Source organism: Eimeria necatrix, genomic scaffold (genome assembly GCF_000499385.1).
Source record: "Eimeria necatrix Houghton genomic scaffold, Enh_scaff509, whole genome shotgun sequence".
NCBI classification, from domain to species: Eukaryota; Apicomplexa; class Conoidasida; order Eucoccidiorida; family Eimeriidae; genus Eimeria; species Eimeria necatrix.
Genome location: NW_013654385.1, coordinates 8,772 through 26,440, shown reverse-complemented (window position 1 = coordinate 26,440; position 17,669 = coordinate 8,772). Strand labels below are relative to the sequence as shown.

The 17,669-nt window shown below is 48.2% G+C and overlaps 2 protein-coding genes across 2 annotated transcripts; one reads left to right on the top strand and one right to left on the bottom strand.

The window, feature by feature from the left end:
- Positions 1-2,803: 2,803 nt before the first annotated feature.
- Positions 2,804-7,536, top strand: ENH_00059690 (hypothetical protein, conserved; the record flags this gene model as incomplete). Its single annotated transcript, XM_013581910.1, has 4 exons — positions 2,804-3,400; positions 3,508-5,318; positions 5,482-5,695; positions 6,121-7,536. 4 exons carry the CDS (start codon positions 2,804-2,806, stop codon positions 7,534-7,536), a joined length of 4,038 nt encoding a protein of 1,345 aa, XP_013437364.1.
- Positions 7,537-8,058: 522 nt separating this feature from the next.
- ENH_00059680 (hypothetical protein, conserved) lies at positions 8,059-9,214 on the bottom strand (the record flags this gene model as incomplete). The annotated part of the gene is made up of 4 exons (XM_013581909.1): positions 8,059-8,154; positions 8,251-8,439; positions 8,616-8,754; positions 9,144-9,214. The coding sequence occupies 4 exons, from the start codon at positions 9,212-9,214 to the stop codon at positions 8,059-8,061; spliced, it is 495 nt and encodes a 164-aa protein (XP_013437363.1).
- Between the last annotated feature and the right edge of the window lie 8,455 nt (positions 9,215-17,669).

The following is a 17,669-nucleotide window of genomic DNA, read 5'->3' as shown; positions in this document are numbered from 1 at the left end:
GTAAGAGGGCCCTGTCCCCGTCCAGTCTTGCGACCCCTCGTAGGTCGCTGGCTAGCTATCCTCTCTAGAGCACTAACCAGCCCCATTGTAGTGTCTGTGCACTACACCAACCCAGCAGAAATACTCGTTCTACGATCAAGAACTCTTCGCGTTGGTCACGTTCCTGGGCAAGTGGTCTCACTTGTTACGTTGCTACGTGACCCACAAATAAAGCGCTCTCTACATTAGATGCACATTTCATGATACAAATACCAAATGGTCAATAAAAGTAATCATCTTTCGCCTTCTCAATCCGATTTTCCTGAAAGTCGCACACTCGTGGCTCTCGCTTTCTTGGCGCAATTGAGCTGTGGCCCGCACCGGTGCCGGCGTTATCGCCGACCCCAATCTTGAGGTATTCACAGACACTTCTAGTTTACGTATGCTATTTTGCTGATAAATTGCTTTTCTTTGTTACTAGTAAGAAGTTTTCGCGCTCGATCAGCGTCTTAACCGCATAACCTCTTAGACGTCACGAGCTAGCTGTCTTCTTAAGGTCAGCTACAAGCCCTATTGTAGTGCCTGCGCACTACACTTTAGCCGCCTTTGCGTCCAGCCATGCAAGGGAACGTGTTGATGGTGACTAATGCTGAACACTACACAACCACAGTACAACCCGGATTGTCTCCTACAGCGTCATCGAATCAACGTCCAGCGTCACCCGCAATGGTTCACACTTGTCGACGAATATAATACTTTTGCTTCATCGACAAGCTCTTGAGGAGCTTGTATTATTGAAAATATTCGATTAATTTATCTTCCGGTATGACGAGATCCCTCTCGGTACATTTCCAAGCATGCTGCTTGCGCCAGCTGGTTCTACGATAAGAAGCAACAGTTTGGTCCTGAAGTGCGCACAAAACTAAAACAGCTGCTGTTTTCGCAATTAGATCCTTTCCTGTTTTGCGATGTTGCTATGCTTAGTTTTCCGAATGCCATATGATAGCCCCCAACTGCAGCAGTACAGGGGCTGCATTTACCTGGATATTGTTGGTAGAAGGCAACTAGAAGGCATCGGTGACATTGGTGAGTCTGGTTCGTTTGAAGAATTATGTAATCCTTCCCTGGTGTAGATCTTGTTGCACGGTGAAAAAAAGTGGGTGTGCGACTGCAATGCGATGAGAAGTACGACATGGTAGTTGTTTTCTTCAGTCTCATGGAATTATCCAAGCTGTCTTGTTTGCTTTTTCGGGCATTCTTTCATATATTATTGGTAGGTAAGCTGGGTAGTTTGTCTTCAAAGGTGTGTACATTTTGCTCAGGGTTGGAATTCCGGTGCTTATTAGCTGTTTTGCTGTACTTTTTCCACATTGGTGCCGAAACGGAAAGAAGAGCAACATAGATCCTCCCTTGTTTTGCCTATAGTTATCATTTTTTGACATCCTCAAAAGGAGATGCAACGGCGGTGTGGGCCATACAACACGCTAGTTCAATCGAGCACCAGTACCCAGGTCAAGAACTCGGGTCCTGAGCCGTGACGAAGGCCGTGAAGGAAACTCAGCAAGCCTTCTCAAGTTCTCTGTGGAATCTCGTACCGTAGAGGAACTTCAAAGCGTAGTCTTCTGCAAGCCCTGACAATGCAGTTGCCCTCGAGGAGATGAATTTTCTTGCGAGTCCCCAGTGTTCTGGCTTGCACTAAAAAATCTTTGTGATGACAAGTATGATTTAGTGCGCAAATAGACAATATATTGAGGGCTTTAGTATGATGTGCACTTGAAATTCCCGGGAATTTTAAGGTCCATTTTGATCTGGGCGAACAGTAAGCCTCGGCACTTTACCATGAATACTGGAATGGATGTTTCTCTCATCAGATACAGTTAAAACAGGTACGTGAATGCTTCCTTGGGCAAGTTCTACCAAGAGCTTTCAGTTACTTGCTTTGAAGGAGGATGAGGCCGTGCGGATCCTCTATTTCATTCTCTCTCTCACAAACGCGACAATAAATTGGGACAAGAATGGTTGAAGCCTCAACCCGAATACTTCATATAACCCCTTTCAGCTGGAAAGGATAACCTTTTATATACATTCTTCTTCCGGTCCCCTTGTCGCGTTGGAAACTTTGAAGCATCTGATAGTAACCGGAACAGCATACAGGAGCAAGCGTGCGGTCGGAGAGCCTAGGCCATCAAAGAAGTTCTACGCTAGAAAAACGCAACAGGTATTGATGTGCTGTTGAATATTACACGTTGATGCAGGCGTGGAACTAGAAGACTTCTCGTTTCCTTTCTGCAGCGCTTCCTGCAGAGGGGCCGAATGGTCATGAGGCCGCCTCAGAACGGCGCACATTTGCAGGCACACTGTTCATGGGGGCACAGGAGACTTTTTGTGTGTCTTCTTGTTTCCACAATATATAGAATGACTTTTGCTTCTCATGAAGGCCATTCAAATGAGGACAGCAGCCTGTTCTCCTCCGCTTGCTCATAACCACCCCTGCGAAGCTGTGTTGACTGAGAAGCGTAACTTGTAGCACCACTGTCTCCTGGAACAAAGAGGCTGTAAGGCGCAAACACAAACTGCTTTGAGGGCAATTCTTCAAGCTCCAGCTAGGGTACAGTTTTTTTGCGGATTGGTCTTTGGGCCTTTTGGCCCAGTGGTCACGGGTGTGTTGCCTCGTAGAATTCACAGAGGAACCGAACACCGCCATTAATTACCAAAGGGGCTAAAGTAATTGGTCTGTGAAACCGAGAGACCAGCTGTATGATGAAAGTTAAATCGTGATTTCATTCGTCACTGCGGTGCCCAGCACTCCACTGCCCATCGCTCAATGGCTCGGCATCTGCCTTCGAGCCTGCGTTCTGAGCGGGCAATGTCAGAGGCTCCGCTCAGCTTTACAAGAGACACCCCAGCTCCGACGCCTCTGCGTCCATCAACCCCGCATTACCGCTGCAGCGCTTCTTCACACAGCCGCCAATGGGGCGTTCATTTGGAGGACTTCCGTTACGCAGTGCAACACATAGATGGCTACGTTGCAAGGGGGCGGCCTCAACCTTCTTCATCAGCATTTCAGCAGGATTCTGAGGGTACTGTCAAAACGCGCGTTATGCGGGGAGTGATTACTGGCCCAGCAAGATGGCGTGGCGGCACAGGTTCTTACGGAATGCCATCTCTATACTGTGCAGTCTACAAATATAACTTCACTCAAGAAGTGGCTCATGGCTCTTCCGCCCGTGAAAAGGCCCCTTTTTGTTCATCAGATAGTGCCTCTCGCCCTTTGCCGCCGCCAACGCTTGTGTCTAGCGCTTGGGGGCAGGGGCCGCTGGTCATTGACGGCGTACCTGTGCTTGAAAAGCATGCGACTGGAGGGGACGAAGGTTGGGATGGTGAACGTTCACGGAAATGCGATGAACTGAAGTCGTACTTTGTAAGCTCTCTGTTTGTCGACGCGCAAAAATCTCAAATGCAGTAAGTTCTCAAGATTAGAACATCCCTTAGCCAATTCGCTGCTGAATTCATTACTCTGTCTTTCAGGTTTTGGCTGTTGGGGTATTCCGTAACTCGGCAACTTCCGCCATTTCTACTCATTACTGCGGAAGCGGCAACCAAACAAAGAATCCCTCAACAGAGCCGCCAAGCCCCGATGATCTGCTTGGTGTTCTTCACGTCCCTCTACACTGCGTCCACATCACAGAACAGCAGCACGAAGTCAAGCTCAGGCTCCCTGTCACAATCCCCTCGCCCACTGCAAAAGAGGATGATACATTCAATTTCGAAATTTGTGCTAAGGGAGAGCGGGAACTTGCTGCCGTCTTAAGCCCAGTGACTTCTCTGGATTTATTGGAGAAAGCTTTCATAGCTGGACTCACTTTCAACACGACCGGAGCCAATCGGTGTAACGTGATGCTATTTCGTCTAAACAATAGCGGCGGGTCCTCCGTACAGACCTCTGAGGCTATACTGGCTTCCCCAGTAGCTCCTTCAGTGGCTTCCACAGCCTTACAGAGATCAATAAACCCTCTGCAGTGTCAAGAAAGTGAAGTGAGCAAGCAAAGCATTCACGGTGTTGAATATCCATGCGGGGAAGGAGAGCCTCTGGGGGCAGGAACTGGCCTGGGCAATGAAGCGGCAGCCGCTGCCAGGCGAGGACAGGTTCGTAACTCATGTGCTCTTCAACCTTGCGATGACAATTCACCACGTAGCCCTGGAATCGCTTCTCATAATTCAGATGTTCTCGCACTGAAGAGTGAGAGGCGGGATACACAACACTTGTCGCCACCAAGCTGTGGGCAGCGTTGCACAGCCAATTTCACTAAATCAACCGACAGTGTTGCATCAAACCAGCAGTCAAAGGACGGCCAATGGCGACGTCACCAACGACGCCAACAGGAGCTTTCTGTAGCAGCAGTTTTGGCTGCATCAGCAATCGCCGCTGCAGCAAGGGGAGAAAGAGATCGAAGCTCACGCAGTTCTGTTTCGCGGAAGCTACAGCAACCCCAAAAGCTACTTTCAGGGCTAAGCATGAAGAGCAACCAAAGGCCTTCGAGTACGTGTGGTGTTGGGACTGCCAACCATACTGGCCGACAGCAAAATGATTGCTTCCTGAGTGGGAAGCCACATGAACTAGGTCTGGAGCAAATATCAGATTATCAGCATCGCAGGGACTCTCCATCCACAGTAATGACGGACCGTCAACTTGCTCAGCAAGCTGGTGAGTTTGAGGTCTCTCCAGATGACAGCGTTTCTGTCCGTGGAGAGGAAAACCACAAAGCTGGAGCAGCTACCGCAAATCATGTTGCAGTCAGTTGTCTGCTGGGTAATCGCCCTGCTGTGGTAGATTGCGCTGCCCGCCTTGGCTCCATCTTGGATGACCGCAAGAGCACCTTGTCAACGAGCATTCGAAGACTTGATTGCCTGATGACCCGTGCTCAGCTGCTTTTAAACCAGAGGCGCCATCGGCAGTCGCAACAAGAGTGTCATCAACAAACGTATTCAAATTGCCAGTCGTTTCTACACAAACATACTGATCACGCGAAAAGCATCTCGTCCTTCAGAGGAGATACCTTTGAACCACAATCGCAGAAAGAAAATTGTAAAGACCTGCATTTCCGTTCAGCCGGAGATAATAGCTTACGTGCAGTCCCGACTACAGAAGTAGAGCAACCGGACCCAACAACTCATCGTGCTCATTCAGAGAAGCCAGTTGATTCAAAAAGCCCTTCATCAGGTAGTTCCACGCAAATAATACAGAACCCTCATGATTTGCGGAAAATCCCCTCCAGAGCGAAAGTTTTCAAGTGGTTAGCCGCTGCTTCTGCCAGCCGAGAAAAGACACTTACGAGGAAGTGAGCGGACCGATGAGTCTGTTGATGCGCCTTGATCTAGTTCACAGGCCCCTTTTTTGCTGTGTTTGCGTTTCTGTGTCAGTTTTTTCCTCTCGGCATTTGCCTCCCTGTTTTGTAGCGGATGACCCCTTGTGCGTCCAACTGTCGCTGATTGACTTCGCAGATTTATTTTAAGGATCTGGGCACAAAAGGCCCTGCTACAACGCCAACGGCGTACCATAGCATTGTTGCGGTTGGCAGCTATTTTTCCTGGTGATTCCCGTGGAACTGCACAATATCATTACCTTCTTCTGCGTGGTTGGATAGCATTCCGAGCTCATGTAATAAATTGTCAATTCAAGACAAAACAGGAACTGCTGCGCAGGTCAACAAACGAGGTAAACTGAATACAATTTACATGGTGACGAACAGCGCTTGGGCCCTACAGTCAAATTGTTAAGCCAAGTGGCGGTTGCGCTTGCTATATGGTTGGTAGACAGGATACTTGCTTTCAGCTTTTACGGCCAGAGGTAGCTCTGCGTGCTGCAAGGCAAAAAGCCCGCGGACACCACCGCAGAGGCCGAGTGGCTGCGTGGACTTCTACATGGCCGTTGCTTCAAAGCCACCAACGGTGCACAGAGAATGGAATCATCAACTGTTAGCAGTTGAAACACTGAGCGTGTTGAAGTGAATACAATCCCACTTTCTACCATATCATACTTTGGCCGTGTGTGTTTTCGAGATTTGAAGTGTCAGCTATGGTGCCCTTATTTTGTTCCTGCCACGCCTGCCCTAATCTTTTCGTGTTGTGCACCATTTGCAGGAACAAGGGAGGCATCAAGACGATGATTATCGAGGTAACGAGGATAAGCAGCAAGTCAAGGAGCTGATAGAGCTCGTCGAAGGGCTGCAGCAGCAAGTGCAGGCGAGAGACAATTGGTGCCGGCACCTTGAACGGCGTTCTGCTGAGGAGCAAGAGAACCATAAGAAGGAGCTCAGCGCCCTCTGTCAGCAGGTCACTGAATTGAAAGAGGAGCTAAAGGAGCAAGGCTGTAAAAGGAAAAATTCCGACGCGTCTTCTGTGGAAGATGTTGAGAAACGGCAACTTCAGAAAGAAATCGACAACTATCATCGAGAACGGCTTCATTTACAGTTGCTCGTTGCCGAGCATGCGGCAGCGAAAGTCCGCGCTGAAGAGGTGCAAGCGAGATTGCAAAACGAACTAACTGCGAATAAGGAGAGAACAAAGGATCTTGAACACCAGCTGTTGCTGGTTGACCAACAGCTAGTCGGCATCCTCAAGCATGCCACAACAGACGAAGAAAGTCTTTCTCGTGAAGAAAGTCCAGCTGGGCTAGCGCAACTGGCGCCCATACCACAGCTCGGCACATGGGCATTAAGGAAACTTCAGGGGATGCGTGATACATTAAAAGGAATAGACGGCAAAGAGCCACTGGGACGAACGACGGAAGTGCGACGCCAGCCCCCTGCTGAAGGCGCAGCCTTCGCTCCCCTGCAGCGCTTGTCACAAGACCTGCCAAGGCATACAGCCAGTATTAGCAGCCAACCTGATGACTGCATAGAGGAACAGGACCATTCACCAGTGGATCAGCAGAGCTCTACTAGCCCGCAGTGTCTCCAGCCAGTTAATGCGGTCCACGGTAGTGCAGCTAATACACCTTTACGGCCGCTTCCAGGTTCTCGATTGGAGAGAGAGCCGCCGTTGCAACAATGCCCTGCATCCCTTGCAAGTGGGCCGCGGGATGCTTCTGTAGTATGCCAACAATGCATAGAGCAGCCTTCTGGAAAGCTACAACGTGCCAATGTGCTCCAACGGGTACGCGACGGTAATACTTTGCAAACCGCTTTGGAGGCTCAGCAGCTTCGTGTGTTTATGCCGCCAGGCGGCACTGTGCTTCAAAGAGGGCAACAGCTTCGGGACCACGTCAACAGACAACGCACTCACAGACAGCAGCTGCTGCAGCAATGTGCCCATCAACCCCAACACGCGCTGTACACTCCGCTAAAAGCACACCTGCATGCCTTCACCTCCAATCTCGGAAGCTCAAAAATGGCAGTGCAAAATTTTGCAGTGTGCTCCCTTCCGATGCACGTTAAGCAGGGAGTTACGCAGCATCCAGTCATTGATCATCATTTGCGGGCGGCCTCTCCGCAGTGCAGCGGAAGGATGACACCACCCAGAATAGAGGCAAAATGCATGAGTCTAAATGTGCCCTAACCAATCGAAAATGGGGTGCCCCCATCCTATGAAACTGTTTTGGTGGACAGCGAGTCGTGCAGCCCGTGTGTACAGAATCCTTTAGCTGAAAGAGCGGCCAAGTTTGAGTCAAAAATTACGTAATCGTCCAGGTCATGGGAGGAGAATAGTTGACATCTCCACACCGCTAGCTACGCATGCCGCTCTAGGCGGCATGGGGAAAAAGCCACCAGCTACCAAAAAATTGCGAACTACCCGCTTCTTGAAGACACCTGCTGGTCAGCCTTGAAGTTTCCGGTTTTGAAGATTAGGCAGCACATCCACCGCTGTTAGGAGGCTCTGGCAGACGGGGCATTTGAGGGATCTGCTGTTCAGCTGCTAACCAACCAGCGCGGCACCTTCACACTGGCTCCCGATCCACAAGCCTCTTGAAATCAAGCCATAGAGCAAATAAGTCTGCTGGTATGGCGGTTACCAACATGCATGGCCTTTCACTGAGCTACATACTAGCCTGTACACGTATTAATTGGATGCCGTTTTTTGTTATTCTTTTTCCATCCCGAAAAAAGTAGAAAGGCGGAAGGGGTTGTGGGTGACGCTTTCAGCCGCGTTTTCTTCGGAATGCTTTGCCGTCTTAGCCTGCAGGTAGCCATTCACAGGTGGCACGTGGAGCATGAAGTACTATCATCGGCACAGAAATGCCTGGCCCATCAGAGAAGGCGAAGTGCACCTTACTTTCTTTTGCTTCTTCTGCTTCCTTTTCTTGTCTTTTTCTCTCTTGCGCTTTTTTTTGTGGGATTTTTCCGAACCGCTTGAACTGCTGTCACTGCTGGAGCTGTCTCGGCGCTGTCTCTTCTTAGCCTCCTTCTTTACTGCTTCCAAGTGCTGCCGCTCCTGTTCTTCAATCTTCGCATTCCGAAAATTCTACGCAGACAGAGCCGTGGAAATTCTTAGGTGTACAAATCAATTCCTGGGTTCAGAGTCGTTCCGCACAGCCTCGCCCGCAGCACTTGGGGGCCTCATCTACGAAATCATACGAAGCAACTGAGATGCTGTCAGCGGGCAATGTAACATCCCAGATCCAACAATACGTGACGTACCTGTAGTTCTCTACTGAAGCATTCATTTTCATACTTTTCGAGGAACTCGCTATTCGATGCTTCCTTCTTCTTCAGCATCTTGTGCAGCTGGTCCCATGTTGGCCGCGAATTTCTTCCTAGTTTCTCAAGAAGCGAAGGCCTGAACAAAACACAGTGGTGCCACGAGATATCCACATGGTCAGCTTGACCAAATGGCACATGTAAATGACTCGTAGCGTCCCTGAAGCCATCTCCAGGAGTAGTAAGCACGCGTAGGTTTCTCAAACGCGTGGGCTGCTCCACATGTTCGTACACCCGAAGGTGAATGTTAGCAATTTGTCAGATTGTTTCCTGCGTGGATATTGAACCCCACCTCTACTGACCCTTTGGGCTAGGCCCGCTACCTGCTCTGCGGCAACGGCCAAGAGAAAGAATACAGATAGAGCCGTGGACTAGTCACCATCGGAAGCAAGGAAGCTGGGCAACTTTGGGGCTGCTCGTGGTTTGGTTGATGTGAAGAATATGTACATATAGTCATTTAGTGCTCACCCGCCACTTGCAACGCGTTTTATGGGATTTAACTGGAGGCCCTGGGGCTTGAAGCCCCTGTTTTTCCCCATCACGGCACCACAACCAGTAGGAGGGTGTCTACTGCGAAAAACGATATTTATGACAAATGAACTCTCCACGAAACATTCTCGTCAAAACGCAATTAGAAAACAACGAAACGCAAGCCACGCCAGTGGTGCCCTAGTTTACCTATGAGCATGCAGCCCTTTTAATTTTTGCCTTCCGCTTCATTGTGGTATGTTGGCATGAAATTCTGCAATAACTGCAAATTAGCATTTTGTTCTAAGACTGAAGTCATATCGCTACATGTGCCGACTACGAAAGGGCGGCTGAGCTCTGGTAATATTAGTGGTAGAGGCGACTCCGCCATTCGCATGATGCAGTTCCACTATAGCATCTTCTACATAAAGTGTCTCGGGTGCTGTGTGACGACACTTTTGGCTCGCTTTTCTCACAAATATTTTGGTCAAGCGTAAAGTAGCTCCTCCTGTGTATAAACACAGTTGGAATAGCCCTGAGCAAGCAGGTAGGAGCGCGGTCACATTGGACTGAGTCTCTATTCTTTAGCCCCCAAATGAACGAATGCTGCGTGCTTCTCAGTGGAAAAAATCGATATTGAGACCTTTTTCTCGGTCATAACGGCATCTAGGCGGCGTATGGACGCAGGGGCTAGCGCTGAAGGTCCCGCTGGCCTGCTGTGGCACAAGGATAGCTGGGGAACTAGGGCTTCAACGTTGGGGTACTGTGGCACAAGGATAGCTAGCGAACTAGGGCTTAAACGTTGGGATATTGTGATTCTCTCATTTTCTACAGTATTAAACAATAGTTAAAACTATGCAATACACTTTGCTAGAGCTTGAAGGTCTTTGGAGATCTACTCGCATACAAACGGGCAACGGGAAGGGCCACAAGGTGCCTTCTGCTAGAAGATATGGCTTTGAAGATAGCCGTATCCTATCCATAGTGCAGACTGTAACAATGTAACAACGCCAACGATTTGTAACACAGCTGCGGGTGCTTGGTTAACCGGTGACGCTCGTGAAAACCACCTTAACTCTGATATGATCCGACACTGATTGTACGCGACTTCGTGTGAGCAACTGGAGGACAAAAGCTTTTCGCAACATTTTTAGTGCCAAAAGGCAGTTGATTGAGAGAAGATCTGACGCTGCATGTAACGGGTATATTCATACGGGGGGACGTAGCCAAGTCAAATGGGGCTAGTTTTGGCGTGCTCCCCTCTGCCAAGAGGGCAAGTGACCGAGAATACTCTGAGTGTATGCTCTGATCGCTGCTACTAGAAAGGCTTATTGTATATTGGGTCCATATATAATAGTAATGTGGTTGCGATGGCTGTTTTCAAGGACAGAAGAAACGCGCCAAATCAGTAACGCGAACGGGCGACGGGATGCACATAATTGAGAAAATCCCTGTGAACAGCTGTTATTCATTGAAATAGTGCTTAAGAAAAATTCAAGGCAGCAAAATCGGACAGAATTTTAGTGAAAGAAGATTTACAAAGTCCACTAGCGAACTTATTATGGTCAAGGGCTCTTCGCTACCCTAGAAGAACTAGTGGCTCGAAAAATCGTCAATTCAACCAATGCGCCACTTCGGACAGCACTGGTGTTTTGGTATGCAAATTCATGTGTGTTACTTCTGAGATGAACGGTGCGGCTCCACTGTCAGCCGTATCCCCCGCACGCTGCACCGGCTACACAGCTATCCAGTTCCTATCTTTCCAGCCAAAGAACCTGGGCTAAGTCTGCGGCAAAAGCTAAGTTTTTCTAGCTATATAATTTTTAACAATGTTCCATTTGTAGGATAATAAATGGTGCAGGCTCATGGAGCTGTACTGGGACAATCTTGTGGTGCCACTCATTACAGCTTTGGTCTAGTATGCATTATGCGGATGTGCATGCAGGCCAGCGTGCTTGCCTGAAAAGTGTTTTGGAACAAACAGCCGATGCGGTTTCAAAAGGAGCCCTGCATTATCGTACTGCGGACTCCCGTGCTCGGGAGTCCGCGATACTAGGATGGTGGTATCAATGGGTGGTGGCTCTAGAGCAAGCATGACGGATATACAGTGAAAGAAACCGCGATACTAGGATGGTGGTGTCAATGGGTGGTGGCTCTAGAGCAAGCATGACGGATATACAGTGAAAGAAAGAGAGCAGCGGCATTAAGAGTGCTCACTCTTTAAGCATATCTTTGCACGCTTGATTGGGCCTGATCACCAAAGGACCAAGTGCTCTTGCATAATCACTTCGTCTCTTTACATTAATTCTATGACCTTGGAGGCAATTTCTTGAACACACTGCACTGGCGTGCACTAGAGCTTCAGTTCGTAAAATCCTCATATAATTAAAGAATGATTTGTTGGTTTGCAGGCTACTCGTAATGCACGGGCACTACAATGGGTCCTCCGTGTGGTTGTAAGAGGTCAATGATAGGACAGAGTAAGAGGCTTGTTAAAGTTAGCTAAGTTACATGAGGGCTGCAGCACCCCTAGTGGGTGCCCTAGGTCCAGCGCTGGCCCAGGCGAGATGTGGCAAGCGCGCTGACCCATCGGAAGGCGCTTAGATATTCAGATCTATTCCGGAGCTCCCCTTTTGATTACTCAAACGTTGAGGGACATAATTTGGGATTTTTTGACTCTTTTTCGGAGAATTTGAAGAAGAGAATCGGGTCTTAGAGCTTATCTGTTCATAAGCATCATTAGATACAGGCTGAAACATAGGTAGTACGACCATCAGAGTTAGCCGAGTACTACACTACTTCGCTGGCTGGAAGATATGCCCCCAGTTCTGCTTATCTAACTGAATATATGTGCGGAGCACTTGTTCCAACTTGTGATTGATGCATTCAATTTATCAGTTGCTCTGAAAAACGTAGACAGAACGTATTGCTCAGTTGATGCTGAATTGGCTGCACAATTGGTGCCACATGTCACACTGGAATGGAGGGTTCCGGTGGAAGATAATATGTAAGGGATGCCTTGATAGCGAGTATGACCGCCCGCAAGCGGCTCATGGGCGCCACTTCCTGTCAGCAGCATCGCTCTTGGAATTAAGGAGGCCACTTTGCTTAAAGAATCTACCATCATATCAAGTAGAGTCGAGGCATAGAGCACTGCTTGGCAGGTCGGTGAGTAAACATACACTGATATGACTCCAGCGGCGACACGGGTTGAGTAACGGTTGGACAAGCCCGGCTGGTTTCTCTGACAAATTTGAAACCGCAGAAATAAACACAACTTCCCATGTATGCCGTAGTATAAGTACACATCCTTGTTCAATGGTAACGTTCACTGGAAGCAGGCACGCAAACAATTGTATATGGTGGAGCAAAGAAAGCGGCAACACCATCATCCAAAGGCGACTCGAGAACTCAACCACGGCCCCAGGCAATAAAATTAGGTAACCAGCTGCCCAAAATTATTACACTTTTCAAATCCTGGTCTAAACCCTTTTCAGTAGCTCACCTTGAGATACAGGCGTCGTGAACACCTTCACGACTCCTGCATCAACGGTGGACTCCCCAAGCATTCCGCATCAAGCGATTCTTCGGTCGCTTTACGACACTGCTCCAAGCAAAAAGTTTGTACAGCCAACGCCTGTTCAACAATGATTTACAAAAGGAATCCATTTTGGGCCCCACTGAGGATCCTCTTCATAGATTTATCGTTGACGGCTTTCTCTCATTACGCCTGTAATGAGCAAACACGAAAACCTTTTTCAACTTTTAACTTAGGCACCAACCTTCGCCTTATATAGCTATATGCTGCACCCTTGGCATTTTCGACGTTATGCTACAATGGTTTTCGTAACTGGAGTCGCTCCCTTGCTCAAGCGCGCAGAAGGTCCCCAAAGTCTGTCGGCGCTCGGACCCAACTACGTTGCACTTAGGTTTATAGGCTCTGCTATTTTTCAGAAAGGTCTGATATATATATGGGTTATGGGCTGCACAAAACTCTTTTTGTCATCGCCCACACACATACGAACGAACGTTTTCAGTCTCGTAGCTACTTAGCTTTGTCTCTGGCTTTTTGGTTACAAGTTATCCCCAACATATAAATGTGCAGCAGGGCAAAACGCTAGATTTAGCTTCAACAGTCGGTCGTCGCCCAGAATTTTCCATCTTATTAAAGCCCAAAGGAAAGCCTTTCTTGGAATACCCCGCTAGAACACACCTCCCTCATTTAATCATTGCATTCACCTTCTAGCTTGTATTTAACTCAGTATTACCCGAGTAGGAAACTCAGCTGAGCACATATTGCTTTCATATGATGGCATTGCTTTCATATGATGGTGTGGAGCGGAACAGCGCAAGCATCCCTGTTCAACGAACCATGCACTTTCGACAGTTAAAAATAGACCGGCTAGCTTAGTAATGCATTGAAGAGCAAAGTAATCTGGACCGGAAGAAAATGCATGGCCGTTTCAAATCATGAGGGTGTGGCAAAGCATACAGTGCTAATCCAATTTCAATCCCTCTGGAGCCGACATTTGCAGGACACCAGGCAAAGCTCGTGGCTGCTGCAGCTCCAACAGCTCACTTAAAGCATAAATTTAATTACGAATTCTAATTTTCTCGTCAAAGAGAGCTCATTTTTTATTAAATTGTCTCCAGACAAGCCCGCCTGGGTCACGTTCTCATGGACAGGAGCCACAGGAAGCCAGCTGGCGGCAGTCTCCGATAGCAGCCTTTTCATAGGATAAAGCATCTCCTCCAGATCAAAACCATTCCTCACTGAAAAATTAAAATTTATTTGGCTTCGCCATCTGGGGCATCAATGGGGCAACTCTTCGCGTGTTAGGTGCTTTGGCGTCCTACAGAGTTGCTGCCCAGCGGACATCAAGGGATGAGCAATAGCTGTCGGCACACACGCTATGCTGAACCAGCTTCATCCGCTTCTTCTCGGTAGACTCTTGCAAACATAAACGGCTATAGTGAAGATGGCTCTGAGACGAAGGCCTGGATTTGTTGCCTTCACGGCACTTCTATTGGGCCTGTTCCAAACGCACATCTCCCAAGCCGCCGGTACGTTGTACTTTGAGCATCTTCCCACTGCAGTGCTCCACTTTTGCAGCATAGTGAAAAAGTCTTTCCATACTGTCGAGTGCGCTCGAGGCGCTGCCCTGCTGTGGTGTGAATTACGTGGGGGTATGCCGCCTGGTCAGTTGCAAGGACGGCACGCAGCCGACAACTACATTTTACGGATGGCCGTTGGAAACGGGCACAAAGCACGCTATATAGGTTTGTTGTCTCAGGAAGGCTGATCACGTAGGACGCCTCATCTTGTGCATTTGATGCAGGAGGGGGAGAAATAGATGAGGACACATGTGAGTGATGCCAAGGTCTAGTGAAAGTTGGAGCAAGAAGACTCACGCTCACCACCAACACTGCGGTCGCAGCATCTCTTGGATGAACGTGAACGGATTATACGAAAGGAAAGACGCATCCACGTTAGGGCATCTGCAGGCGGCTGGACTTCTTGTCCCGCGTATCTGAAAAAAGCGCTCAAGACCCTGCCACACCAACGTGAATGCCGAATTTAAAAGGTGCCAGAATCAATTATTTTCAGTTGGTAAGCACTTTCCATATCGGAAATACATTAACTGGATAATACAGCAAACATACTGCCGGGCAGGAGAACAGCTTCCTCGTCGGGGCCGGCCCTCGCCTATATGGAAGCAAAAAGTTTCGTCGAGGCATTCCGAAGAACACTGATTCTTATGTGTGATGTGCTCATGTATGACAGTGAGTTGAATTTGTAAGAACAGGTGCACCCCACGTAGCTTGCAATATGCAGGTCAGGCCTGCTTCAAGAGCGTATTCAGCTGACTTCCTCTCCGCTCCCCACCATACTCCTTAGCTTAACTCATTGCGTGGAGCACGGCTCTGCTGTGCTGCTATTCAGGATTTCGCGAGATACAGCAAGAAGGTCGTAAGTTGGACTAGCAGTCTGCTGCTTGCTTGACGCTTGCAACCGATATTACGATAGGAGGATTCACTATCACTTTTTTATCGTCGCGATAGCTTGGAAAGCCACAGATTGCAGTTCCGCCGTGACTTTCTCCGCCGGCTCTGCCAGCCGTTACGGTGAATAAATTGCTCAATTTGCAGGCAATATGCTGCCGTATGCAAACCCGTCGCATAGGGCGAGCTGGCGAGTGTAGCCCGTGAGCTGATGGCTGACGTTTAATATTCTGACGCACGAAAGAGCCAGACTGCCGCTTTGTCTCACAATAGCCGACCTACTAAAGCCAGCGATTTTCAACTGTGGTGTTCGGTTTTGCATTCACAAGGTCATCGCCGTGTGTATGCGGTGCGCCAACTCTGCTCAGTGGTATGTGAGTCGGTAGCCAGAGACACCGCTAGTCAGAGATACCTTCCAGCGACCCTTCGGCAGTGAAAGAACCGTGTAGCGTTCTCAATATACAGAACTCTCATTCTCCGACTTCCATCTCGAATTGCTTGTAGCCCAGCTTTTGTGTCAGGCTGTGAGTTGGTTTGGCACCTGAATGGAGACTTCACTTGCCCTGAGAGCCTGGTAGGCACGCAGTTCAAGTGCAGAGGCATAAGTATGCAGATGCAAGTGCATGCTGCTGACGGAACTTATGTTGGTACGCATTTTTCTTGATTGTTTTTGTAAGAAAGTAAGCTCGCCCCGTCAAAGCTTCGAGCATTCTGGAAGGCGTCTCTTCAGAGTATAGTTGTTAGAAGTATCCTCAGGCTTGTATAATCTCCATGCATAGTTGGTAGATAATCTGGTGCTCCTCCAGAATGTAAGTGGCTGGATTGCTAAGCTGAGCTCTTGACGAATCAGGTCTGGATTTTAAATCGTTTGCAGAACACACAAATTGACGTGAAGATCGTGGTTTTGTCACTACAGGTCCAATGGATGCTTCAAAGACTTTCTTTTTATGTCGTGTATAGCGATGCAGCAGCTTGATTCTAATAGTATCTGTCTTCCTTCAGTTAGTTCGTTTCAGCTACAAAGTCACGTCTTTGCTTACCTGGGTTCATGCAATTGCGCGCCAGTTAGAAGTGCGAACAGCAGAAGTGTATGCGGCTCATGGTGGCTTCGCCCATGCTTTTCTTTTGGACCGAAGGCAGTAAGATACATATGATGCCTCTGCACCGACGTAGCCGCCTATAGCAGAGTGTTTGGGCATTATGCACTATTATTCATCCAGGTAAACTCTGCCCAATAAAATGGACTGTCCTGCAGATGGTGCGTTTGCACTTGCTTATGCGATTAGAAAACGGAGTTGCGCATGCACCTCATGATGACCGGTGTAAGAGTTTATACGTTGCTTCCAGCAAAGAGCTTTCCTGCAGCCCAACTGAGAGAAAAGATACATTTCAGTACAATATACTGATTTTCAGAAAGTCAGCCCACTGGAACTGATATGAACGCCTGCAAATTTATAATCTACGTAAACGTGTTTTACTTTCTTCCTTGGCTTCTTCACTGCTTCAATTTGGAAGTGGCCAAATCAAGAAACGTCACTGGAGGTCAAGTTCGACGTATTCAGCAGTTCAGTTTTGTCTAGTTGCTGACTTGCACATTGACTTGCAGTTAGCTCGAAGCTTGCAACAGATGGTACGTCACGCAACCATAGCGTACGTGAACTTGCGAAGCTTGCATCTGACAAATGAATTATGTTTGGACCAGTGGGATGATAGGGGTCCCAGTTATTTCTTGATGATTACGCTATGCAAGCACATGAAGCCACATTTTCGGCAGATTCATTACTCTTCTACTGCATGCAGCTCCATTTGAATAAAAATAAGGGCGTGCATCTTGGATTCTTCCACACTCTGTAAGTTTTGCATCAGCTGGTATGTTCATACTGCATTTTTCGTGGTTCCTGACTTAAACATGAAGTTGCCTCATTTGTGAACTTTGCGTCATGTGTGACGTTAAAAAAAGAATGTAAACGAAACAGATCGCTGCTATCACTGAAATAGTGGTAGATTAATGAACGCACAACTGAATTCGCTTCCGAAGATATGTCCAAGTGGCGGACTCTGCTGTGGCAGCGAACGCCTTCATCTGCAGTTACATTGAAACTATACGGTTGAGCGTACCGTATCAAACTGCCAAGTGTCCTTCATAGTGAACATATATGCTATGTTCTCTTGCAGCTAGTAAGCGTACAAACGATCACATTTCCACAATGCCCTGACGAAGCTAAACGCAACATTGTCACAAAACTTGTCCTGCAATAAAAATGCATCCTGTCACCTCTCCGCTGGCTCTGGAACAGACAGTGAGCGCCTAGACATTTGAGACAAGATTTGTTCAATAAGAGTGAACAAGTATTTCACAGAAGAAGAGTAGGGGCATCGACCTCGCGGTAAAAATTTGCTGATGTTTAAGGGATGATCCATTACCCTTAGAAGGAAGTGCGCTGTCAATATATGGCACATCAGCAGCTACTCACGTGACATTACTTCTTTTGAATAGCTACTTGGGGTCGCTTTTCAAAAGAA